The sequence below is a fragment of the Spermophilus citellus genome (assembly GCF_964194105.1).
Source record: "Spermophilus citellus genome assembly, chromosome: 4".
In the NCBI taxonomy this organism is placed as follows: Eukaryota; Metazoa; Chordata; class Mammalia; order Rodentia; family Sciuridae; genus Spermophilus; species Spermophilus citellus.
Window position 1 is genome coordinate 28,982,022 of NC_138185.1, and position 26,426 is coordinate 29,008,447.

The following is a 26,426-nucleotide window of genomic DNA, read 5'->3' on the forward strand; positions in this document are numbered from 1 at the left end:
AAAACTTTATTCTTTCTTCAAATTTTTCCTAAAACTACTCTATTACTTATTGGATTATTCTTGGATTTATTCCTTAATCTTTTTAATTTTTCTTTCCTATTGACCTTTCCTTTGAGTCTCTTTTTTTTTCCTTTTGAAAGTTAGCAGCCGGGGACAGTAGCCCATACTTGTAATCCCAGCTACTTAGGAATTTGAGGCAAGAAGGATCACAAGTTGGCAGTCAACCTGGGTTAACTTAATGAGACCCTGTCTCAAAATAAAATATGTAGCTCATTAGTAGAGTGCTTGCTTATACAGGTAAGACCCGGAGTTCAATCCCCAATACCTCAAAAGAAAAGAAAAAGAAAAGAAAGCAGAGGCACATACATATATTCCCTTTTTCTTCCATATGTAACAAAAACAATATATCATATTCATTTCTGCATATTGATTTTTTTCAGTTAGCTTATCTACTTTGTGTGTGTGTGTGTGTGTATTTTTTAAACAGTATTGCAGGGGATCAAACCAAGGGCCTAAAACATGTTAGGCACACGCTCTACCACTAATCTATACTCCCAGCCAACTTATTCTATATTTTAGTAAAGAACTGGTAATGTGGTTATATCTTAATATATTTATTCAGTTTTCCTATGAATAAGACATTCAGGTTGTTTTCAGAGCATTCTTTTCAACAATACAGCTTGTCATTTCAAACATGTATGAGCATATTAATAGGATAAGTTTTATTTAAGTGTGCATTTTATAAATTGATGAATATTGCCAACTTTTCTTTATTAGGAAATGTCTTCCTAATAGTATTATATCAAAGTACCTGTCTTTCTACACTCTTCAATACAGTGAATTATCAAACTTCTGGATTTCTGCCAAGTTGGTAGATAAAATTATTTCTCAGTGTAACTTTAATTTGCATTCCTCTGAATAAAATTGAGGATCTTTCCCCTTTTAAAATTTTATTATTGTTATTAATATTATAGTACTGGGCATCAAACCTAGTACCTTGCACATACTAGGCAAACACTCTACCACTGAATGACACCCCCAACCCCCCTTTCCATATTGTAAAAGACCATTTGTATTTTTTTTTTTTAAGAGAGAGGGAGAGAGAGAGGGAGAGAGAGCGAGAGAGAGAATTTTAATATTTTTTAGTTATTGGCGGACACAACATCTTTGTTTGTATGTGGTGCTGAGGATCGAACCCGGGCCACACGCATGCCAGGCGAGCGCGCTACCGCTGAGCCACATCCCCAGCCCCCATTTGTATTTTTTTTTATCTGAGCATTCTTTGTTGATATTCTTCAACCATTTTTCTTATTAGGATGTCAGGTTTTTTTGAACTCAAAAGCATTCTTTAAAAATTTGGGAAATGATTTCTGTTCCTACAGTGAAGTTTTTGTTTTTTTTTTTTAATGTGAGGTCTCACTATATTTCCCAAGCTGGTCTTAGAACTCCTTTGGTTCAAGTGATCTTCCTATTTCAAGCTTCTCAAGTACCTGGGACTGCAGGCACATGTCACCCACACATACCCTAATCTTTTAGCTTTTCTGTATTGCAGAAGATAGCATTAGGAATTTTTAATTTTTTAAATATGAATATGAGTTTGTTTAACTAAATGTTCTCTAGGTAATGGGCCATATTTAAGAAGGCCTCCCTTACTCCAAAATTCTAAAATAAATTTCTTCGTGTTTTCTTTTGGACTTTTAAGGTTTCTTTCTTTGTTTTCTTTTATTTCTTTGCAGAGGTGGGGGTGTTGGGGAGGATGAGTGGATATGTGTGCCCGCAGATGAGTGCTTGAATTTATTCTGATATTAATTGTGAGCTGTAGATGTATTTTCCCCCAAATGGCTAATCAGTTATCCCAGTGCCCCTTAATGAATAATCTATTTTTGTTCCCAATTATGAAGTGATGAGTAATTTTTAAAAATCCAGAATCATCCTGAAAAAAATTTGATTTGAAATGTCACCTTTATTATATGTGAGATGGATATTCAGTTTCCCATGTGTACTTGAGTATTTGGGGACATTCATTGTGTTTTCTGTAGATTTTTTTTTTCACCACTAAAGATTGAACCAGAGGCACTATAACACAGATATCCAAGCCCTTTTTATTTTTTATTTTGGGATGATCTCCTTAGTAGCTGGATAACAGGCATGAACCACTGTTCCTGCTATTCCAGGTTTTTTTTTTTATATTTGTTTTTTAGTTGTAGTTGGACACAATACTTTTATTTTATTTATTTTTATGTAGTGTTGAGGATTGAACCCAGGGCCTTGCACGTGCCAGGCAAGCACTCTACCGCTGATCCCAGCCCGTGGCTATTCCAGTTTTAATGAAGATTTATGTATAGCCATTAAATTTTGCCAGTTGCTTGTTTGGTGTCAGCAAGATCTGTTTTCATTTTTGTTCTATTGCTATGGTAAATTATATTAATAGATTTTTAAAATTCTAAACTGTCTACATTACTGCAAAACTCACCTTGGTAATGTATCATTTTCGTAACAAACTGTTGCAATCTGTTTGATATTATTTTATATAGGATTTTTCCCTTTGATACTGGCAAGTAACTTCTAAATGAACTTAATCTGTGGTTTTTGATAAGTTTTAATTCATCAGTGTTTTGTTTCATGAAAAGAATCTGAAAATTTACATAGGAAACCAGCCATTCAACTCACAAAGTTTATTTGAATGAATTTGAGGAAAAGTTGTTTCTTAAAATTGTTTAATTTCCTGCATAGCTATGAATAGTTCTCTTTGCATATTTTTTAATATTCTTTTTTTTTTCTTGTTTGAGTTCATGGTTCTTTGCTTTTTTTCCTCCAAAGAACCTACTATTTATTCTCTCATTTTTCAGTTTTAATTTCACTGATATTTTTAAATTCCTGTTCTTTTTGCCTTCTTTAAATTTATTTTGTGCAGACTGCTATCTTGAATGCTTAATTATTATCATTCTTTGTGTTAATTAACATTTAATGTTGTGAATTTTGTACAAGCACAGTTTTAGACATACATACTCCATAGGTATTCCTGTACTTAGTCGTGTTAATCAGGATTCAATATGAGCTGCTCTAGCAAAGATAACACCAAAAACAAGTGACTGAAGTAAGACCACGGTATCTTTCTCTCCCCAGAGGTGGGCAGAGTGCTTTGCTTTATCAGGGTCCGAGTCTCTTTGCTTTTTTTTTTTTTTTCTTCATCCCAACAATGTTGCGTTTATCTGCTTGATTATCTGCTCTCATCATTGGACCTTAGTTCTAGGTTCTGAGAACAGAGGGAATGGAGATAAACAATTTCTTTTCCAAAAGATGTGACCTGGAAATTACCACATTGCTTTTGCTCACATCCCATTAGCTGGAATTTATCACATGACTCTGGCACAAAGGAGTCTTAGAAATATAGTCTCTAGCTGGACAACTTTGTGCTCAGCTAAAAAATAAGAGGTCTGTACCAAAGGCAAGAAGAGGTGTTTTCATCATTGTGTTTTACTTGGTTTTGCTGTGCTGGGGACCAAATCCAGGGCTTTGCATGTATTAGGCAAGTTCTCTAAGCTATACCTCTATTTTATTATTGTTATTTTTAGATATTTTTTATTTTGATGTGGATTTTGATTTTTAATCAAATTTACTTTGTTAATTTTTAATTCTATTGTATGGTGATAAAAGAATATTGTACTGTTTTTTATTCCTGGGAATTTGTAAGAACTTATAGATGTTCCACAGGTCTTTGAAAAGATTTTCTCTGTAATTATATAGAATTGGGTATATACCAGTTAGGTTTTATACCTCTTATCATTTTTTAGGTCTTATATCCTTCCTTCATTTTGTCCTTTTGAGTTTTAATGATCCAAAAGATATGAACTCCTGAAATATAAAGTTCTGTAATTTGTATTTCTTCTTGCATTCTTATACTTTTTATGAATATTGATGTTACATTATTTGTGTACTCAAAAAGAAGGCCAGGCTGCTGACTAAAGTTTAGTGAATCTAGACAATTTTGTCTCAGTTGTTGGAGGATACCTCCTTCTAGGCCAACATTGTACCTGGAGAAAGAGTATCTATATTCCTGGAGCTTGTTTTGTTTTTACCTTAAATTGATTAGTAATGTTTTTCTTTAACCTGAGTGAATGTTTTTATTTGTCACTTATTACACAGGTAATTCTGACTCGAAGGACAGAAGAGGTGAGCTGCTCACCTTGTTTCTGTTGTCCCTTTTACACAGTGTATTCTCCAGTGTTTCCTCTGCTCAGTCTGGTAACCTTGTACCTCTGTGTCTGTGTTTTTTGTTTACTTTCGCTTGTTTTCATATTAATCTCATAATCTACTTTGTTCATTTCTTACTTTGTTACTTTCTAATTATTTTTTCTTAATACAAAAATATTTTACTGTTTTCTACTATTAGCACCACCAAAAAAAGAAGAGAAAAATTATGTAAAATATATCTAACATAAAACTGACCTTTTAATCATTTTTAAGTGTACAGTGGCATTAGGTACATTTATATCATTGTGAACCATGCATCTCCAGAACTTTTCTTTATCATCTCAAATGAAACAATAACTTCCTTTTCCTCCTCCTTGCAGCCCCTGGAAACCATTATTGTACTTCATGAATTTGTCTATTCTACATGCCTCATTTAAATGCCATTATACATTGTCCTTTTGGAACTAGCTTCCTTTATTCAAGCATTTTTATTGGTGTCAGTTTGGATAATTTATGTAATATGTAGTAATGCATTGAAATTAGTCTGGCATTGTCTACCAAGTAACTCCTTAGCACTGAAGTCATTGGTCATAATGACTATGTTTTCCAATTGTTACTTGGCCTTCACTGGTTTTATAGCTCAATTATTAGTTATAAACTGGGATAGAGATTTGCATGTAACACGTTTACTGGGAAAGAATTTTCTTTTTATAGCACCTGAGAGGGAAGGCAGAAGTATTGGATAGATGAAGGAAATGAGACATCATGTGATCAGAGCTAAGGCCAATCACATAGGAAACTCTGGAGCTGGAATCCCCTGGGCCAGGCTCTCTTAGGCCAAGTACAGTTCCTGGGAATAGACATGGCTCAAAGCTATTAGCCACTAACCCTCCCAGCAGCTGGGGGAGTAGGTTCTTTGGTCTTAAAGGAGATTTTGCTATCCATTATAGTTCCTGTGAAGTCTGAACAAGATAGGGATGCCACTTGCAAATAAAGATTTTCCCATCTAAGAAAATGCTATTGATTTTGACATATGTATTGAAGCTGGAAAATGCACAAATAGTAGAATATATGAGGAGACTGTGTAGTGCAGTACTTAAAAGCATTGGGTTCTGAAGTCAGACCACCTGGGTTGGTGTCTTAAGCCTGCTGCTTACTAGCAGGATGAGTAGATGTGTAACTTCCTTGTGCCTCACTTTTCCATTTTCAAAATGGGATAGGAACATTGTCTCTTTCACAGGGTTGTTGTGAGAAACGAGATATTGCATATGAAGTGCTGAGATCAGTACATAACAATTGCTCAGCTAGTGTTAGCTGTCATATTATTATCATTATGTTACCACCACCTTTCTGCTACCATTGCTATTTCAACATTCTCACAAACCACTAGGAACCTGTTGTGTAACCATACAACCACAAGTGCAGTTCCCTGCCAGTTCCCTGCCCTTTACTATTGATTGCAGTACTGGGAATTGAACCCAGGGCCTCACACATGCAAGGCAAATGCTCTACCGCTAAGCTATATTCACTAATCTATAACCTCGGTCCTTTTAAATTTTTTGAGACAGCTTCTCTCTAAGTTGTCCAGTCTGACTTTGATTTTGCAGTCCTTCCACCTCAGTCTCCCAAGTAGTTGGAATTACAGGTGTACCACAGCAACCTGCTGCCTTGTAATTTTTTTGTTTAATATTTTTTTAGTTATAGTTGGGCACAATACCTTTATTTTATTTGTTTATTTTTATGTGGTGCTGAGGATTGAACGTAGCACGCCTTGCATGTGCTAGGCGAGTGCTCTACTGCTGAGCCACAACCCCAAGCCCTTGCCTTGTATCTTTTAAACAAAATTTTGCTTAAATCTGTCTTGCCCTACTTTTTAATTTTAGTAATTTGATTCTTTTGCGGAGGAGGGGGCAGTCTTATGAAGACCTTTAAAGTGGTATTTGTTAAATATCAAATAAAAGATAAAGTTGGGGCTGGGGTTGTGGCTCAGTGGTGGAGTGCTCATCTAGCACACGTGAGGTACTGGGTTCAGCATCACATAAAAATAAATAAAATAAAGGTATTGTATTCATCTACAATTAAAAAATTTTTTAAAGATAAAACTGGTTACAAATATACTCTAAAATTATTTTAGATGTAATCATTTACTTAGCTGCCTTTTAAAATAAGAAAATAATGCCGTCTTATTTTTGTAAAAGAGTCCTTGACCTACAAAGTTCCAGAACCAGTGAGGATAAGCATTCTACTGAAACCCACAGACTCCTTAAAGTTTCTCAGCTCTCATTTCATATCATCTGGATCCTCTTCCCCTGGCTTTCTCCTTCAGTATTTTGAAGAGCTGGAGTCCATAATGGCGTTAACATTCTTGTTTAAAGATGTGTTCTTGGATTATCATAGTAAGCAACATTATTCTTGTGAATTCCACGGATGATTTTCCCTAAGCACCTTTAATAATACATTTAGTATTCATTCAGTACCTGTTAGATGCAGAGAATTCTAGCAAATTCTGTCTTGGAGGAAATATGTGAACTCCTGGAATCAAAGTCCATTCAATTACATGCTATTGGATGTCCTGCACAGAGTACTCAGAGAACTCAGAAGACTCTTTGTACCTGGGAAATGGGAAGGAGGCACAGAGATGAGCTTTGGGCAGTTTAAAACAGTAATGGGGAAAATGATATACCAGGTAGGGCAAAAGCAGGAGACACGAAAAAGCAAATCATGTGTTTGAGGAACTCTGCAGAGTTGATGTACACAAGGTAAAGAGTGGTAAGAGGTGGCCTCAACAGAATTGGCCTGATGGTACATGGAGCTCAGGGGTCAAGAGTATCTCCTGTAGGTGGTAAGGAGGGAGGAAGTGACATGATCAGTTTTGTTCTAGAAAGATTTTCCAGAGGCCTTAGGGAAGACAGATGAACAATGGATATCAAGGTTTCTGAATGGTACTTGAAACAATATTACACCTTTGAGACTCAATAAATACTTCTAAAAAATGTGAACACAAGATAAATAAATGACTAGGGGTATGGGAGTGTGATTTCACTGTTTGTTTGTAGTTGACCAAAGTATATTTTAAGAACTTATATAACTTATATAATTCACTTATCTACATGTGAGCTGTTAGAGTAATATGACCCTTTGATTTTATTGAAAAAGAGGCATTTGTTGTCTCACAATGCCTTGTTTATGTTTTGAAATGCTTGCACCCCTGGCCTGAGTCTAGAGAGTGAAACTTTGTTAGAATGGGAATTGAGAACAAAGTTATTGGGCAGGATGGAATAGACCTTGGCTGTACCAGCCTGCATTGTGCAGGTCCATCTCTTTGGATTACCAAGTCCAGGACAGTCCTGAACATAAGTGATGAATCTGTTTGGTCTTGCAGGGACCATAGGAGCGTGACTTGACTCTGAGGCTATCTCCAAGCACAGGGAACTAAGTTTTCTCTGATTCCCTGAATTGAGCTGAGTCTCCTTCCCTCACAGCAGTCTGGGGACATCTGTGCTCTCTGTTTTGTCTTCTAATCATAACAGAAACATGAGAACAATTCTAATAAAATGTGACTTTTAATGAGGGTGAACTGTTCTGGCCTGTAAGCTTGAGAGAATTAAAGTGCTCTTGATCCTATAATTTATCAAGAGTCTAGAAAATAGTGTAAATTTGTTTTCTTGCTTTAGATTTGCAGCTGTATAATCCTGAGCAAGTTATTTAATTTCTCAGCTCAGTTTCCTCATCTGTAAAATAGGGTTATAAAAATGATATGTAAGAATTTTACAATATGGGATTGAGCTCTGCTGTGTGCCAGCAATATATGTGTAGTGATTTCTAAATTAGCTAGGTGCCTCCCTTATTTCCATATTGCTTGTAATTGTCAGTTCTCTTAGTAGTCATAAACAATATGCCTGGTAGGTTGCCGACAGATAACATATATAGTCATAAACAATAGATAAGGAAGAATGCCAATCTACCTTATCTGTTGGCAATATTTGATTGGCTTGATTACTCCTTCCTTGAAAAACTGCTCTTGGTTTCCCTAACACCACTTTTCACTAGAAACTATCCACTGTTCCATTCACTCACTCATTTGTGGTTTTTCCTGACCACCTCATTCCTTCTTTTAGTCTACCTTTTTTTTTTCTTCATAGCATGTATGACTACCTGTAATATACATTTCCTTATCTATTATTCTGTGTTTCGCACTAGAAAATAAGCTTCATAAGAGCAAAAAACTTTCATTAGTTCACTGCTGAATCCTCAGGGCTCATCTAAAACAGTTACTCAGTATTTACTAAATGAGTTTTTTCCCCCTAGTGCTGGGACTCAAACCCAGGACCTCACACATGCTAGGCAGGCTCTCTCCCACTGTTCTATATCTTCAGCCCTAAAGAATAAATTGTGAATATAGGGATATCTGGAGGTGGTCTTGAATCATGTCCTCAAAAAGTTTATTATTTAATGGACATATAATCCATGACCTTAATCCAATGTGATAATTGTAGCCGAATAGGTACATAGTGTTACTGAAGTACAAGAAGAGGGCAACTAATTTTGTCAAAGGTAGTACTTAGAGAAGGATTTACTCTGAAAAGGTGATATTCAAAGTAGAACTGTGTGAGAGGAGTTAACAAAGTTCTAGATCAGGGGTTGACAAACTTAACAAACTTTTTCTATCAAGTGCCAGCCAGACAATAAATAGTTTCAGTTTGCAACCATTCATTCTCCATCACATCAACTCATCTCTAATTCTGTAGTGCAAAAGCAGCCATACACGGTACATAATGAATGAACATGACTGTGTCCAATAAAACTGTGGTCATGAGAATAGGTCGTGGACTAGATTTGGGCAGTAGTTTGCTGACTGCTGTTCTAAAGACCTGCCTGAACCTGTGAAGTCAGACTGACACTGTCTGCTAGTGTGCAGGCTTCAGGATGCCAAGTCCAGTCTTTTCCCTTCATATTAGCTAGATGTTTTTGGTTACCTTCTTATAATTCTTGGTATACTGCCCTTTGTGCTTGGAATTTAACAAAGGCATATTTAGTGATAAATCATTAGTTCTTGTATTCATTCATTCAACATAACTCAGTAGTGTTAGTTCCCACTATGTGTGAGATCCTGTGGTAGGTTTTAAGGTATTGTTCAATGAGAATAAACACAGATATATAATCCTTGCCCTTGTGAAGTTTGTGGCATAAAGGAGGGACACTCAGTTGATAAGCTACAGTCAAATAGATACGTAATTACCAAGGTGGAGAGATATTACCAAGGGAAGTAAGGGTGCTGTATGAGAATAGTACAAAAATAAAAGCCAATAACACTGACCAAATTAATAATGTGTACTATTTAGTAACTGTGCCAAAAACTTCATATAGATGATCTGATTTAATCTTCAGAATGACTTTGTAGATGATAAATTTAGTATGAGGCAGTCAGAGAAGACCTCTCTGGGAAAGGAGCTCTTAAAATAAGAACTGATTGAATAGAAGTTAGGCAAAGATTGAAGGGGGGCCATGTGAAGCAGAGGAATAACATGGTCAGAGTTATAAGGCTGGATAAACTGGGCATTCTCTACATATGCAAGGGGCTAAGTTTTAGTGAAGCAAAGAGTAGCAGGAGATAGAATAGGTAGGGGTAAGTTAGGGAGGTTGTTATAGGCCAGAATAAGAAACAAGACTTTATTCTAGGCCCAGGAAGTCATTGAAAGGGAGCAACATGTTTCAATTTGCTTTCTGACTTTTTTTTTTTTTTTTTTTTTTTTTTTTTTTTTTTTGAGAATAGATTGGCAGGGGTCAGAACCTACTATGGTGAGCCAGGCAAGAGAGGATGGAGGTTGGGACCACAGTGGATGGTGGCAAGAGAGAATGGCAAAAAGGTGGACAGATTTGAGATATTGATCTAGCCGTAAAATACATTACTTGCAGTTGGATTGGATATAGACAATAAGCATGAGAAAGAAATCAAGGGGATTTCCGTATTGTTTGAACAGTAGGGAGGGTGGAAGTGCTAGCCACTGAATGGGAAGGGAAAAGTATAGATGCAGAAAGTTTGTGATGCCTATGAAATTTACAGTGGAGGTGGCAGATATGGGCAGTTGAAAGCCTGAGGCTCAGAAGAGAAGTAAGGTCAAGCAATACAGATATGGGAATTGCTAATATATCATTTGTACTTACATCCATCTGCCTGATTAGATCAGCTAGATAGAGTGTAAAGAAGAGTGCCAAGGACAGGGCCCTGAGACGTTCTCATGGTGAGAAAGCTGGTGTTAGAAGAACAACAACTAGCAAAGGAAACAGAGGGAACAATCGAGAGAAAGAATATGGGAAGTGCGCTGTCATGGAAAGCAAGAAAATACTTCAAGAAAGAGGCAGTGGTCAACCAGTATGAATGCTCATTTGAAGATGATAGCCACAGTATGTTTGAAAATTGCCATCAACAGAGAAGCATGGTCCAGGCATGGTGGCACGTGCTTATAATCCCAGGACTCAGGAGGCCGAGACAGGATAATCAAAAGTTTGAGGCCAGCTGGGAGAAGTTAGTGAGACTCTGGACTAGGAATGTAGCTCAGGGGTAAAACACTACTGGGTTTAATCCCCAGTACTAAAAAGAGAAAAGAAAGAAAGAAGAAGCAAAGTATGATATCTCCTATCTCTTAGGGGGAAAAAACTTTACCCCATATCTCCCTCTAACTGCTGCTGCTTTTCTCTGCATCCCTAAAAGTCTTCATAAAAGGAGCAGTTGTCTCCATCCTCTATCTTTGTTTCACTCCATTTAGATTTTTCCCCTGCTATAGTCAACTGAAACCACTCAAAAAGGTCTTCAGGGCTGCCTTATAAAGTATAGTTTCATGTCTCTGTCTTCATCCTACCTGATCTGTTGGCATTATTTGATTGGGTTGATTACTCCCTCCTTGAAAAACTACTCTTGGTTTCCCCCAAATCACTTTCCACTAGAAACCATCTGCCAGCTGGCTGCTATTTGAGTCAGTTTGACTGATCTTTAAATGAATATAAATCTACCGGAGTTTGATCCCCAGCACTGGAGACAGACACACACACACACAAAAACAAAACAAAACAAAATAAACACAGTTATATCTCTCCTCTGTTCAAACTTTCCAGTCACTTAATGTTTCTCATCACATTCAGAATTAAATCCACACTCATTGCCATGGCCTACAGAATGGAAGTCATCTGGCTTCTGCCCATTCTTCAGCTGCATCTTATACCACACTGGCCTTTGTGCTATGTCTTGATCCCACCAAGCTCATAAGGGCTGTTATGCTTGTTATTTCCTGTGTCTAGAAAGCATTTCACTCCGATTTGCATGGTTCACTACTTATCATTTAGAACTCTGCTCAGATATAATCTCCTCAGAGAGACCTTCCCAAACAACTCTATTACTGCTTCCCTATCACTTTTTATCCTTTTACCCTTTTGTTTTGTTCTTCATATCCCTGTCTGAAATTGTTTGCTTATTTATGAACAGTGTCCACTTTCCCCACGGAATGTAAGCTTTCTGTTTCTTGTCACCTAAGCACTTCTCTATTTCCACCATCCAAACAATGCCTGGCATACATTTGCTGGTCCATAAATATTTTTTGAATGAACGATGCTAATTGGTTGAAATCGATGAGGTCAGGAATATTTCTGTTGGATTTGATAGTATGCCATTTGTCAGTGTCCTTGCTGAACAGTTTAAATGGAGCACTAAGGGTGCGAGTCAGAACAAATTGATTAAGGAGAACCTGGAAATAAGGAATTAGAGAAAAGATATTAGACAACAGTTTTGAGAAGTTAACTGAGAAGACAAACATGGGACTGGTGGTATCTGGAGAAGGCAAGTGAGGTCAAGAAGATAAATCTTTGAGGTAGCAGTAATAAATGTAATCCAGAGCCCAAATGACAGAGTTAACCTTTATATGGGAGAAACATGTAAATGACAAAGATAGCTATAAATGTAGACTTGTGCAGTTTGTGGAGGGAGAGAGAGTGGAGCCCTAACCTGGTTGCTACAGGAGAAATGGGGCTAGGTACTAGGTGGAAAGGGAACCAGGCCCTGTGGAACATGAAGGAGGCTTGCCTGTCTTTGCCAAGCCAAAAGTTACAGTTGGGGCCCTGGGGGGTTGCAAGATTCCTCTTTTTGACATTATTTCAGGAGCCTCTAGGTATTTCCTCTCAGTGAGCAGTCCTGGCAGATGGTGGATGGGGAAGGCAGGATATGGGAAGAGGTAGAAGGTAGCACCCAGCAGTTTTTTTTTTAATCTATGTATCTCCTTGTTTTAATCAAGAATGGTATTCTCTGTGTTGGGAAATCATTTGGGTTTATGTGATAGAAAAAAATCATCTCTTTTTCCTTCTTCTCTGGCATCTTCCTCTAGATGGAGTGTTTTGAGGCTGGAAGAGAATATAGGGTTGACCCTGCATACCCCAAATGCCATCACAATTGGATGTGTTTGTGCCTCCACATATTTGAGTGCTCTCTGTGCGCTAAATACTGTTTTATGCTCAAAGGATATAGCAATGAATGAAAGAATCTCTGCCTTCTTCATAGAGCTTTTATTCTAACACCGGGAGACAGAGAGTAAACACATACTGAAATGGGGTGGGCATGTCACCCTGGGCCCTGTGTTTCCCCCCTTTTACGCGATTCCTGGTAGCCTGTGGTGGCAGAGGGAGGTGCACTATCTTGCCCTTGCTCTCTCTCTCTCTGTTCCATATCCTACCATCTACAGAAGCATTAAATGAGCCCTTCTTCCTCATCAGGGTATTTTCCTAAGCAGCTGACTTGAGCTGCTTAGGAAACAGTAATGACTTGTTCTTTTCTCTTGGTTTTAGATGAGACTCCAATTATTGCAGTGATGGTGGCCCTGTCCTCTCTGCTGGTGATTGTGTTTATTATCATAGTTTTGTACATGTTAAGGTGAGTATGTTAATGTTTCTGCAGTTTGTTTCAATACTGCAGAGTCTCAATAAGCCCACATAGTCCAGAAGATAGTAGGGTAAGGACAGTGAATAGCATGGAAAGGGAATGACTCATGACAGTGCTATAGCGCTGCTCAAGCAACTCCTAAAAGGGCCCCAGTGAAATCACATGCATAACAAAAGCTTATTTTAGGGCTGGGGATGTAGCTCAATGGTAGAATGCTTGCCTAGCATGCACAGAGCCCGGGTTCAATCCCCAGCACTACAAAACAAAAAAAGCTTGCTTTGTTTTTAATTGGGACTTTGCCCCCAAACTCCTCTGGGACCCTTTGTCCTGATATAAGCCATGGGAGTAATAGCTTCCTCTTTCTGGCCTTCTTTCAAGGGTCTGTAGACATTACCCCCTCAAACTGAGCTGAAGAAAGGAGAAGGAACCCAAAGGATAGAAGAGGGTGGTGCATTGGTTCTCTTCCTGCTGAAATTGTTGCCCTGACCACCTGTGTTTAACTCTGCCTTATCTTTGGCTTAACCTGATCTGTTTTCCCTCTGTTCCTCTGCAGAAAAAAAGTTGGAGAGGGATTTTGTAGCCACTCATGCGTCCTCTACCCTCACTTCAATTTGGCCTGTGTCTCTGTTATTCTGTAGAAGTGTGCCCAGATTTGTGTCTGTCTAATCTGGAGCTCTCGTCCCTGCAACTCCCAAGCTGTACTAGGGAAATACCAGGATTTTTGTTGCATATAAGATCTTCTGTTGTCCCCTACCCTCATTGAATTCTACTCACCCTATCTCTACCTGGTATGGCTGTGCAGTAGTGGGTTCTAGAACTAGACCTGTATAGAGGAGCCAAACAAGCCAGAATATATTGGTAGTGTTACTTGGATTGGAGTCTAGTGTGCCAAGAGTAAGCACGAATACCTTGAGGTGCTCCACAGAATGGAGCTGCCTCAGGATGTGAATTAACCTGTTTCTAAAAGAGCCTGAGTATTTGATAGAAGAGAGTTAGAAAGACTGAGTCTGAGCAGGAATACAAAGCCAGTGATTAGCCTGTCCTGCCTCTATGCTTAGTTTTTCATTAAGAACATTTTCTTCTTAGGTTTAAGAAATATAAGCAAGCTGGGAGCCACTCCAATTCTTTCCGTTTATCAAATGGCCGCACTGAGGATGTGGGTAAGGCATGGGGACCCTTTACAGAGAGAAGAAAACCAAAATATTAGGGGTTTCTCCATCCTTTAAAAATAGTAAAACTATTTTTAAAAAAAGACTGTTGAAGAAACCAGCTCTGGTTCTGGGAGGCTCCAAAAAAGGAGCCAAATCCTCAGAGCACCTGAATGACCTTCCCTTTTTCTGCTCTGCAGAGCCCCAGAGTGTGCCACTTCTGGCCAGGTCCCCAAGCACCAACAGGAAGTACCCACCCCTGCCTGTGGACAAGCTGGAAGAGGAGATTAACCGTAGAATGGCCGATGACAATAAGCTCTTCAGGGAAGAATTCAACGTGAGTTCTCTGTTGTGACTGGTGTATCGGCAGGACAGAAGGCAGACCTAAGGTCAGGCCTTTTGAGTCATGAGTGAAAAACAGGTTTCTAATGGTTGAGAAGTGAAAAAAGATTTGCTTTGCCTCCCTCATCTACCCATCCATCTATTCATCCATTCATTATTGCATCTGTTACTTCATTGTTTAATAAATACTTATCAAGCATCTTATGTGTGTTAGGCAGTATTCTGGATGCCAGAAATATGATAGGGAGCAAAACCAGATCTGGTCCCTACTTTTTAAGGAACTTACTGCCCTTTAGGGAAACCCCACAAACAAAAGTAATGAGTAATTCAAACAACAAAATAGGACATGAAGGACTGGTGCATAGTTGTAGGAACCCATATTAAGAGGTGACCTGAGGGTTGGGCTGTAGCTCAGTGATAGAGCACTTACCTCACACATGTGAGGTACTGGGTTTGAGCCTCAGCACCACATAAAATAAATAAATAAAGATATTTTAAAAAAAAAAAGATGTGATCTTTTAGAGTCTAGATCTGTGGGCCATGGGCCAAAATTTCTAGAATAGACAATAAAAGTAGATCAGCGTGGAAAATGGGAACTATGGCAAACTGCAGTAGAACAGGTTTCATCTTAAGTGTTGAAATTCTTATATTTTTTTATAACTCCATGAAGGAAATAGAATGTGTCTAAACCACCAGTTGGGGATCCTAGCCCACCAGTTCTCATCACAGGTCAAGAATTTTGATGAAGAAATAAGAAGAAGGGGAGTAGGGGACATTTCAGGCACTAGAAATAGCAGAAGAAAGTTGTCAGGAGTGAGGGAAGAATATATTCAGGAAATTAAAGAATGGCTGTGTCTGGCCAAAGGGCATAGACTCAAGGGAGTAGTAAGAAAAGTTAGACCAGACCATTGCTCTCCTAGATTGCCATGAGAGAAGTGGAAAGCCAAAGACCAACTGTATTTTGAAAATATTATTCTGGTTGATCTATGGAGAGTAAGTAGCCTATGTGAGATAAGAATAATTACAGGGAATACAGCTGGGGGTACAGCAGTTGTTAAGACCAGAAGAGCTTGTATGATGGACCTCAAGTGCTGATGATTAAGGAAGAGGAATGGACTTGACACAGAGGAGCAGTTCCATAGTCTTCCTTCACATCTTTCCACTGATCCATGTGTCAGCTTTGTCTTATAGATTGGTTCTTTTCATGATGTCAAAACAGCTGCCCCAGTTCTAGGTGTTACATGGAGATATTATCAGGTCCAGTGGGAAAATAATGACTGTTTCTTCCTTTTGTCAATGAGGTACATTTTCCCAGAAGCTTTTGGAGGCTTCCCTGTTACCTATTTCTTAAACCACAGCAAGGGAAAAATAGGGTTACTGCAGCTAAGATTAGTCCAGATTATTCCTGGGCCTAAGTGGACAGCCTCCACAGAATGGGAACACTTGTAGCAGGGAAGAAAAGAGGAATGATTATTGGGTGGATGAGTTACCACTTTGTGTTCTACCACCGAAGGGTCAAATCACTAGGGTCAAATCTTGAGCAAATTACTAGCTTCAATATAAACAACAGATGAAAGGGAGGCAAGACTTGTAATTGGAGACCATTTACCAGGCAAGAGTTAATGGAATAGCTTGAACCCTTTTCTTTGACTATTGGAAAAATGATTGAGAACGTTTACCACATTTCACAAGACACCACTGCAGCACCATAGCTGGATTTGTGATAGGCATTACACTGTGTGTTGTAATCTGTAATACCAACTGCTCCTGGATGATGGGGTATATTGCCATACATTTCTGTGAAATGAAATGAGTTTCTTTTCAGAGGTAATATTCCCTGAGAGCCTATAATAAAGCATTCCTGGAGTATGGTGGTATTCCTAGGATTTCTCTTCATACTCATTCAGAGCTATAACTTAAGTACATCATTCTACAGCAGACTACTTCCAGCATGGACCAGCATGTCACGCAGAGTCATCATATACAGGCTGGACTTTTTTCTTCCTTGGTCAGCCATTGACATCAACAGGAAGTCAGAAGTGTCTGTTGAAGTAATGGGTTATGTGGCAGGTATTCTGTATACATCACTTCCAGCTATGGTGGATTTCTGGACATGTTCAGATTTGTAGCTTATTGCTCATATAATACTACCTAGTATATATTCTCCATTCTACCTCAATTCTAAGCTGGGAGCATGGTATTGCTAACAGGATCATGGTCTTGTTCTATATCAGACTTTTTTTCATTGTGATTCTTTTTTTTCGGGGTGGGTACCAGGGATTGAACTCAAGGGCACTCAACCACAGCCACATCCCTAGCCTGTTTTGTATTTTATTTAGAGACAGGATCTCACTGAGTTGCTTAGCATCTTGTTGTTGTTGAGGCTGACTGTGAACCCGCAGTCCTCCTGCCTTAGCTTCCTGAGTCTCTGGAATTATAGATGTGTGCCACCACACTGGGCTCATTGTGATTCATTGTTCAGCCTTACTGTGAACATTTTAGAGCCCCACAGAATCTACCAGTGTCAGTTTCTCCCTGACCTAGATTAGCTGGAGGGCCTCTTCTTTTCAGATAACTCAATAAATAGTCCAGAACAATATATCACAATGTAGTATATGCTGTCTCCAAACTCAAGTAGCCCAGAAAGCATTGCTCTACTTTAATTGGGGAGATGTGGTGGAGCAAGAAATAGTGACTTTTCCTTTATTTTAGAGGAGAGAGTCCTAACAAGCTGCAGGCCTTTGACCTTCAGAAAACTCAGCTGAATAACCAAGCCAATGTTTTCTTATGTCTAACATGTATATCTGAGATGCATAATTTCCTGTTCTTCAGGGTTTTTCAGCTTGATATCATCAGTATGGTTGTCAGGGTGATGTCCTGTGAAACAGTGAGAAAGAATCCTGATGAACCAGATTGCAGCACAGAGAGGTCAGGATGATTTATCACTGAGTTAGCTCTTTTCATGAGAGGGAGACTGCTTCAAGTAGTATGTGCAACTTAGAAAGAACATCAATAGGGATTTTCCAGGTACTGTGGGCTGTATGTTAATCTGAGGAAGCAACTGTAAGTCTGTAGCTCCAACTGATTTAGTTTACCATAATCTGTTGAGTTTCTTAAAGACTATCCATCAGTCTCTTGTGTTAGTGTGTTTGATGGCTTACAGAAAACATCAGTGATGGTAATTATTGAACATTCACTCCATTTCATCACTAAACTCAGAGATAGTAGTGGATTATCTCATCATTGTCCTGCAGGTTTTTGTTTTTGTTTTAATTTGAGACAGGCTCTTACTATATTGCCTAGGCTGGCTTTAAACTCATGGGCTTAAGCAAATTCTTCCACCCCAGGCTCCTGAGTACCTAGACTATAGGTGCACACCACTGAATCTTTTAAGTCTTCTGTAGCATTTATCTCTTCTTCATCTAGAGACTTAACCTTTTGGTAAAGAGAGATCACTGTTCTAGGAGCTGGCATTTGCTCTTTCTATATGTTATTTATTCAGTGAATTAGGGGATCATTGTGGGTGTTTTGCTGTCTAATAGGTAGCTCCTAATGTGAGGCCAGTTCAAGCTAAAGTTTATCCCATCACCTGGCCTGCTAAGGCTCCATTCTAATCATCATATCATAGTGGTGTTCTGGGTTCCCAGGAATAAGTTAGCCCAAGACCAGAACCCAGTAGACTCCAAAGTATGCATTTCCCTTTACTCAATATACCATTACCATCATGGTAAATAACTAAGATTCTTAGGAGAAGGTGAATAGGGAGGTTCATAGTATATGAATGTTGATATGCTCTGGCAGAGTTATTTCTCATAGGTTTTTGACCTCTCCCTCTTATTTGAGGGGTCTGGGTCTATGAAATGGCCCTAGGCCTGGGATTTGCATAAGGGGGACCCTTTCTCTAGAATGGTGGTATGTCTGGTAGTCTTCTCAAATAAGCTAGGTCTTCTGCCTCCCATTTTTATCATTATGAAAGATACTAGTGCTTTCTTCACTAGTCTTTACACTCCAGCAAGGCATGTATTGTAGATCCCATGAGGGACGTAGTGAAGATGTCAATAGAAAGGTTGAGCCCATTGAAGTTCATATAACACTCTGATCTCCTCTGTTTAATGCCAAGCATTTTCTGGCTTAAAAAACAAGTTGCTGGGGATGGTGGTGCATGCCTATAATCCCAGCTGCTTGAGAGGCCGAGGCAGGAGGATTACAAGTTCAAAGCCATCCTGGGCAACTTAACAAGACCCTGTCTCAAAACAAAAAGCACTGGAGATATAGCATATTAGTTAAGCAGCAGAGCACTTGACTAGTACATAGTCCCTGGGTTCAGTCCCCAGTACTACAAAAAACAAACAGCTGTCTACTGGAAAGACACTGGGGAAGCTGGCAGAATCAAAAGATGAGTTAAAGTACCAAGACTTTGTCAGAGTACACCCTATCTTGGTGGCTCTGAGACCCTCCTAAGGCAACCCCCTACTTCTTCCCAGTTTTCAAAATCCTGGAAAAGAGAATCTGATTGGGTCAGATGTGACTATTTGGACCAGTCAGCCAAGGGAAAGAAGACAAAAAAACAACACACAGGGAAAATAAACTAACTTGTATATGTTATGTCACCTTGGAGACGGAACCTAGAGTCTCACACATGCTAAACAAGTGCTCTGCAACTTTTTAAATTTTTTTTTTTTCATTTTTGAGACAGGGTCTTGCTAAGTTGCCCAGACTGGCCTAGAACTTGCAGTCTTCCTGCCTCAACCTCCCAAGTAACTGGGATTACAGGCATACACCACAGCACCCAGCTGCAAACACTCCAGTTTGTGTCTACTACCATAGTAACATTTTATAATTATCCAATGGAGAAAGCAAAATACCAGATTCAAGTGTCAGCATGGAAAAGAACAAAAGTTAATATATTAAGTGTTAAGCATCTCAGCCTATTATGGTTGCATAAGCCTATAATCCCAGCTACTTGGGAGTTGAGGCAGGAGGATCTGAAGTTTGAGGCCAGCCTGGGCAACTTTGTGAGACCTTGTCTCAAAAACAATAGAATAAAGGGACTGGGACTGTAGCTCAATGGTAGAGTGCCTCGGGTTTCATTCCATAGTACTATGAAATGAATACATATTAAATTCCTCTATGATAAATGATGTCATAAAATAGTAGCCAACTGGGAGAACCTGTTTGCTAGAGGTAGACAAAGAGCTTTCTATAATATGTAAAGAGCATATGCAACCTGGGAGAAAAAGGTAAATAATTTATTGGAAAATTTGCAGTAAGAAATACAAATAGTCTATAAACATACAGAAAGAAGATCAACTATATCTAGTAATCAAGGAAGTAGAGATTAAAGCCAAACATTATTTTAGGCCTATCAGAATGGAAATTTTGAAAAGATTGATATCAAGTATGAGCAAAAGAAGAGGATTGCAGATATTCTTCTACACAGGTTGGGGGACAGTTTGAATTGGTAAGCATAAGGGAGTTTGATTTGGCACTGTCAACCAAAATTTAAATCTTATATTATCTAGCTTCTGAGACTCTAACAGAAAAACTTTCACATGCCCAACCAAATATATATTTGTAAAAGTCTGTTCATTACAGAATTGTTTACAATAGAAAATAAAATTTACCAAATAACCAAATGGCAAAATGTTTTCTCATATCCATTATGAAATTCTATACTATCATTAAATGTGTTGTCATAGAAAGACATTATGTGAGAAAACACTTTACAGATAAATATGATTGTGTAATGCCATTTTTAAAAAATATTTTTTAGTTGTGCATGGACATAATATGTTTGTTTGTTTATTTTTATGTGGTACTGAGGATCAAACCCAGTGCTTCACACATTCAAGGCAGGTGCTCTACCTGAGCTACAGCCCCAGCCCTTGTTTTTAAGAATTTCTATAAATACACCTGTGTGTGCTCAGATGTATTAATGCATTTTTTTTTTTAGTCTGGAAGAAACTGCAAACTTTTAACCAGTGGCTACCTACAAGGGGTATGGAAGATAAGAAAGACAGTGACAGGGAAGTTTTGCTCTACTAAATTATTGAGCTACCTTTTACAAGGTAGCTTTATTTATTTATTTATTTATTTCCCCCCAGTATTTGGGATGGAACCCAGATCATCACATGTGCTAGGCAAATACTAAATCACAGAGCTATATCCCCAGCCCTTTTTATTATTTTTTAAATTTGAGACAGGGTCTTGGTAATTTGCCCAGGTGGACCTTGAATTTGTCCTGTCTCAGCCTCCTAATAAGTCTTTGGGATTTTAAGCCTGTATCCACATACCCCACTTTTTTTCTTTTTTTATGTAAGAAATAAAGCTAAATGACTGTAATATGCATTGGTGGGATATATAGCATGTAGAATGAAGGAATTGCTGTCTTCATTTGAACTGTGCCAGAAGACTTGTGGTCAGGTCACTATGAAAAGTCATGTCATCAAATGGTTTTTTGTTCTGGAGAGAAACTGTAGTGCAGGGCTGAACAGCTGAAAGGAACAATCTGAATACCACATGACAACTGTTTTCAGGCTAAAAGGAGACTGTGTAGCATTTCTATGAATCCCCACCACGGTTGGAAGTTCCAGGCTATGGCTTTCATCTTAGTTGCAAGCTGGAACTGTTTTGTTCACCAGCATTTGTCTTAGGAGGAAGCATTGGATTTGATTAATAGAAACACTTTGAAAAGCCACTTACTGAGGTCAAAAAGTATGCTCAGGATTTAAGAAGAAAATAAAAAAGATAAAATATGGGTAGCTCCTGATAGGAAGGGACTAGGAGAGAGATAAGGGAGTGAAAGAGGTGGAGCCAGTATCTGTGTGTGGTGAGCCTGACTTCCTTCCTCAGGACCCATAAGACAGTTTCATTGTTGGTTACTAGGTGAAGAAGGCCTGTGCGAGTCATCTGTTAATGGGACTGAGAGGGTACATTTAAGTTGAGATGGGAACAAAAGAGCCTCTACCTTGATAAGTTGTCTCCTAATTAATGAAGCAGAGCTAAAGTCCCATGGGAACTATCAGCAACTGTGACAAGGGCTTTAGAACTCCAGGAAGCGGGGGCTTCCAATTTTGCAAGGGGCAGAGAAAGCACCAGCTGACATCTTAGTTTACACTAGTTAGTACAAGGGGAAATTCAAAAGAAATTGTGTATCTGGATGTTGTGTCCTTCGTTTTAAGAGCTGCCTTGAAAGTTAGTAAAATCCCAGAGTGTTTGGGCACTGGTGACTATTAGGAGAGAGTATGTAAAAGGGGATTCAATCCTAAAAGTAAATGAGAGTCAATATGTTCTGGAAATCCTAGGCAGCCCAGCAAAGCAAGAAAGAAATGTCAGGCGTGAAAATTGCAAAAGAGAGACAAAATAGGTATTTTTTCACTCAAGAGAATATTGTCTTCAGAAAAATCTAAAGACTCATCAGATAAATTATTAGAATTAGTTACAAGGTTGCTGGATATAGAAGCAGCTTGAAAAAAATGAAGGCATTTTTAAATATAGGCTACAAACAGAAAAAATTAGTAACTTTTTAAAATATAGCATCTGAAAAGTAAAGTACTTAGGCATAAATTTAACAAAATATAAAAGCTTTAGAGAAAATTATAAAAATGTTTGAAGACATTAAAGGAAAATGGCTTAGTGAAGAGATAGGATCAATGGATTAGAAGACTCAATTTTGTAAAGATGTCAATTCTCCCCAACTGATGCATAGATTCAATGCAATTCCAATAAAAATCCCAACAGGTTTTTTGTGGAACTTGACAAGCTGATTCTAAAATTTATATGGAGGAGAAAAGATCCAAGAATAGCCAAGACATTCCCGAAGAAGAAGAACAAGGTGAGGAGACCTGCCTTACCAGATATAAAGAGTTATTATAAAATTTTAATAAGTAAGATAGTTTTATATTGGCACTGGGATAGATCTGATTGATCAGTGGAATAAAAATAGAGAGCCCAGTAGCAGATCCATGTGTAAATGGAAACCTATTTATGATAGAAATGCTGCTGCTGTCTTGGTTGGGGAAAGGAAATAGTGCTGGGACAATTGGGCAATCCTCTGGGAGTATGTGAAATGAATGTTTGTCTCATCCTAGACACAAACACTGATCCCAGTTGGTGTAAACATTGAGATTTAAAGGACAGTACTAGAAAATATAGAGACCATAATGTAGGAAAATATGACCTCACAGTAGGAAAGAATTTCTAAAGCCTTAAAATATGCATAAAGGAGGTTGAGAGGTATAGCTCAGGTAGAGCACATGCCTAGCATCTGCAAGACTGTGCGTTTGTTCCCCACACTACCAAAAAAAAAATGTTGATATACGGAAAATTTTATGAATTTGACTATATAAGGTTTCAAAAATTCTGTTCATAAATAGATACCATAAAGAAAATGAGAGGCAAGCCACAAACTTGGTAAAAGGATGAATAAGTATCCAGAATATTTAAAGAACTCCTTCAAACTGTGAAGAAAATAATCCAGTAGAATGTTGGGAAAAACTCTAGACTAGGTACTTCGTGGAAGGAGAATCAAAAAAACTGAGGAAAGATGATGACCCTCAATAATCAGAGAAACATAAGTAAAACTGTGTTTAATAAATTTCTGACCATAGCAAATATTGACGAAGATACATATCAACAAGACCACTTTATATTGTTGGTGGGAGTATAAATACAGTAAGAAACAGTCTGGTCTTACCTGTTAAGATTAAAGATACTCATGCCCAAAAATTCTTGATTGCTTGTAGAAGAAACATAGAAATTCATGCTTAGAGCAGGACTGTTTGTTAACTGTTAACAACCCAAATATTCATCAGTAGTAGGACAGAATAATAAATTTTGGTATAGTTACAAAATGGAGCACTACAAAGTAAAGGGAATGAACTTCAGCTACATATGACCACCTGGAAAAATCTTAACATGATGTTGAGCCAAGAGGGGGAAAAAAGCAAGTCACTTACTTGATTATCGTTTTATTTTTATAAAAAATAGACTGAACAGTAGTAATATATTATTTAAGGAGGCAAAGTATATGGGGTTCACTTATATTAAAGCAGTGTAATGATAAACATATAATTCCAAGTTTACCTATGCAAGGGGAAGGAAGAGGACATAGGAATCCAAAGAGAACTTCTAATTGAATGTTAGGCACATGTTTGAAAAATAATTAAATTAGAAAAACAATTTAAAAAAAAAAAACTGGCATTGTTTTTAAAACATGAAGATTTAGCCTTGGATATAGTTAAGGCTTGAGCAAGAGATGAAATGGTGCTTGATGCCACCTACTGTTCAGAGAATATAACATCCTGCAGGCTTGTGATTCAGCTGCTCCTTCCCTACCTATGTGGGCTATGTTTTTAAAAGTAGACACTAAAAGCAGTAGGATTCCCCTTATTTTCATCCCCAGCTTAGGCTCTTCAGCCTGAATCTTGCAGCTAACACTGTGTTCTCCGAGGCAAGCCCTGTCTTTTCTCTTGCTAAACAGTGGTTCCTGTTTCTTCCTAACTTTCCTCTTAGGAGCCTTAGCCCCCTGGAGACCTAGTTTTTCTTCATCATGACTAGGGGAGTAAGGGATTCCAATAGGACTGTGAGGTGATGATTATTGTTATTCTGACCCTTCAGTACTGAAGACTATTTTCAAGAGTCTTGCTCTTACTATTTCTGAATTACATCACTTAGAGAACGGGTATACAGGAATTTTAGAGAAAGAGTATGCTCCATATTGGTATCGAGGGCTTAAAAAACTGGTGTTTCATCCTGATTTAAACCAGGATGGAAACCTATGGAAATCTAGGAGAAGGAAGAGAAGGCAAACTCTGGGTGATTTAGGAAATTCCAATCTTTAGTATGGTCTCTGTTCCATGTTCAAGAGTCCAGCCCAGGAAACTTTCTCCCTTTCATATATTGACAGAATTGGGGCAAAGGGAATTGCCCCCTTAGTATAATGACATGCATAATAACTTCCAGAATTTTAACTCTGAAAAGAAAATCCCTTGAGTAATTGAAGGCAGATGGATTATGAAACTCTGATTCCCCTTATTTTAGAGTCAGTTTAATTTTTTCTACTACTATCATGGTGGTTATATTTGTTCCTTCTTAAAGCACTTGTTTCCATCTGGCAAAATTGGTTCTCATTGGGCTGGCATTTCCTTCATTTTTTATTTTATCTTTTTTTTTTTTTTTATAAAGCCAGAAATCTAAAAGTCATTTTTCATTCCTGGCTTTCTCTACTTGGGCAACTTTCCTTCTGTCAACAAATCTAGTAATTCTAACTCTAGAGTATACCTTAAATGATTCCATCTCCCTGTTCTATCTTTCCCTGCCTCCACTTCATGCTTCAGTTCTTATCTCTACACCGTTATTTTCCACATAGCAATTGGAGTGAGTAAATTGAGTCACATTTTTAAAACCTTCAGTAGTTTCCTCACACACTTGAAATCCAAACTTTATTCATAGACCTACATGTAAATGAATAATCTGACCTTAAGTTCATCTCCTCCCATTCCTACTGTTATCACCACCAACCTCACCAAGTGTGTGACACCTTCACTGACCTTTAGTTCCTAACATAGGCAAGCCTTCTCCTGCCTTTGGGTCATCACAAGTGCTGTTCACTGTGCCTGGAATGCTGTCTTCCACACTCATCCTTCCTTATGAACACCTACCCTTAATCTAAATATGGCCCTTTCTGATACTTTATCTCTAATAGTATACTGTTCTTTCATAGCATTTATCATGATATGTAATTATATATTTGTTTTATCTGTTTAATGTCTTTCACCCACAAGTTTATATTGTGTATATGCTTGATCCACCATGGTTTGCTCTGTACCTAGCCTAACAGGTACACAATATGTATTTGTTGAAAAAATTGAAAGAAAAATAATACATGAACCATAATTTACTAAACTGTTCTCCTACTGCTGAATACTAAGGTTGTTCTCAGTTTTGGGTTATTCTGAGTAATGATTAAGTAAATGATTTGAACATAGAGATTTTTATTTCCTTAGATTAAATTCTGAGAAGTTAAATTACTAAGTCAAAAGATTATGACTCTTTTCAAGGCTAATAAAATATACTTTCAAATCACTTCTCAGAAAGATTGTCTAGGTTGGAATTTTAAACTATTTTCCCTTTTTGTTTTTCTTAGTTTAAAATAAATAGAACATAAGAAGCGAACTGTTTGAATAAAATTTAGCTTCCCACTCTTGTAAAACTCATTTATTGAATGCTTATTTTGTGCCATATGTAAGATTATCTCATTTATTCTTGTGGCAGGTGTAATTATCGCAGGGTCACATATGAAGAAACTTGGGCCTAGAAAGGTTAACAGGCTTACTCAAGCTGATACAACCTAAGCTGTCTCATGTCAAAACATTTTATGCTTGCCCACATACCTCCCTGTGCTATCTAATTTACATTTGCTCTAAAACTGCTGCAATAGTGTCACTTTACCCAACTCTACTTCCCAGCTGCTACATCCATGTGAATGCCCTCCCTCCCACCGATTAGTCCTTGCTTTCTTGCTTCATGATGCTACAGGATGGGGTGCCATGCCCCTATATGAGAGCCCTAAAGAGAGCCTAAATCAGCCCTCCTATTGGGTTCACTGAGATGCATGAGGATGAATGGCCCATTTTTTTCTGTTATGTACCCCATTACTATTACAAGGTGGTTTATTTCGACCCAGCATTGTAACAGGCCCTAATCAAATAGTATCATAAAAAAAGTATGCTATGCTTATAGTAACAGGAATGGCACTTCACCTCCTGGGGATTCTTGGTGTTAATTCTGAGGGGCTTGCAGTTGTTTAGAGGAGAGGT

At 38.1% G+C, this 26,426-nt stretch overlaps 1 protein-coding gene across 4 annotated transcripts in view; it reads left to right on the top strand.

Annotated features, from left to right (window-relative positions):
* PTPRA (protein tyrosine phosphatase receptor type A) overlaps positions 1–26,426 on the top strand; it is a 132,352-nt gene that overhangs the window by 79,364 nt on the left and 26,562 nt on the right. For 2 of the 4 annotated variants that reach the window (XM_081293149.1, XM_081293147.1), the window contains 4 exons: positions 4,147–4,173; positions 13,024–13,108; positions 14,204–14,277; positions 14,466–14,602. In XM_081293149.1, coding sequence (XP_081149275.1) covers positions 4,147–4,173; positions 13,024–13,108; positions 14,204–14,277; positions 14,466–14,602 — 323 coding nt within the window. Of the gene's footprint in view, positions 1–4,146; positions 4,174–13,023; positions 13,109–14,203; positions 14,278–14,465; positions 14,603–22,347; positions 22,442–26,426 lie in introns of those variants that run through there. The other 2 variants (XM_081293150.1, XM_081293148.1) reach the window with 2 other exon arrangements.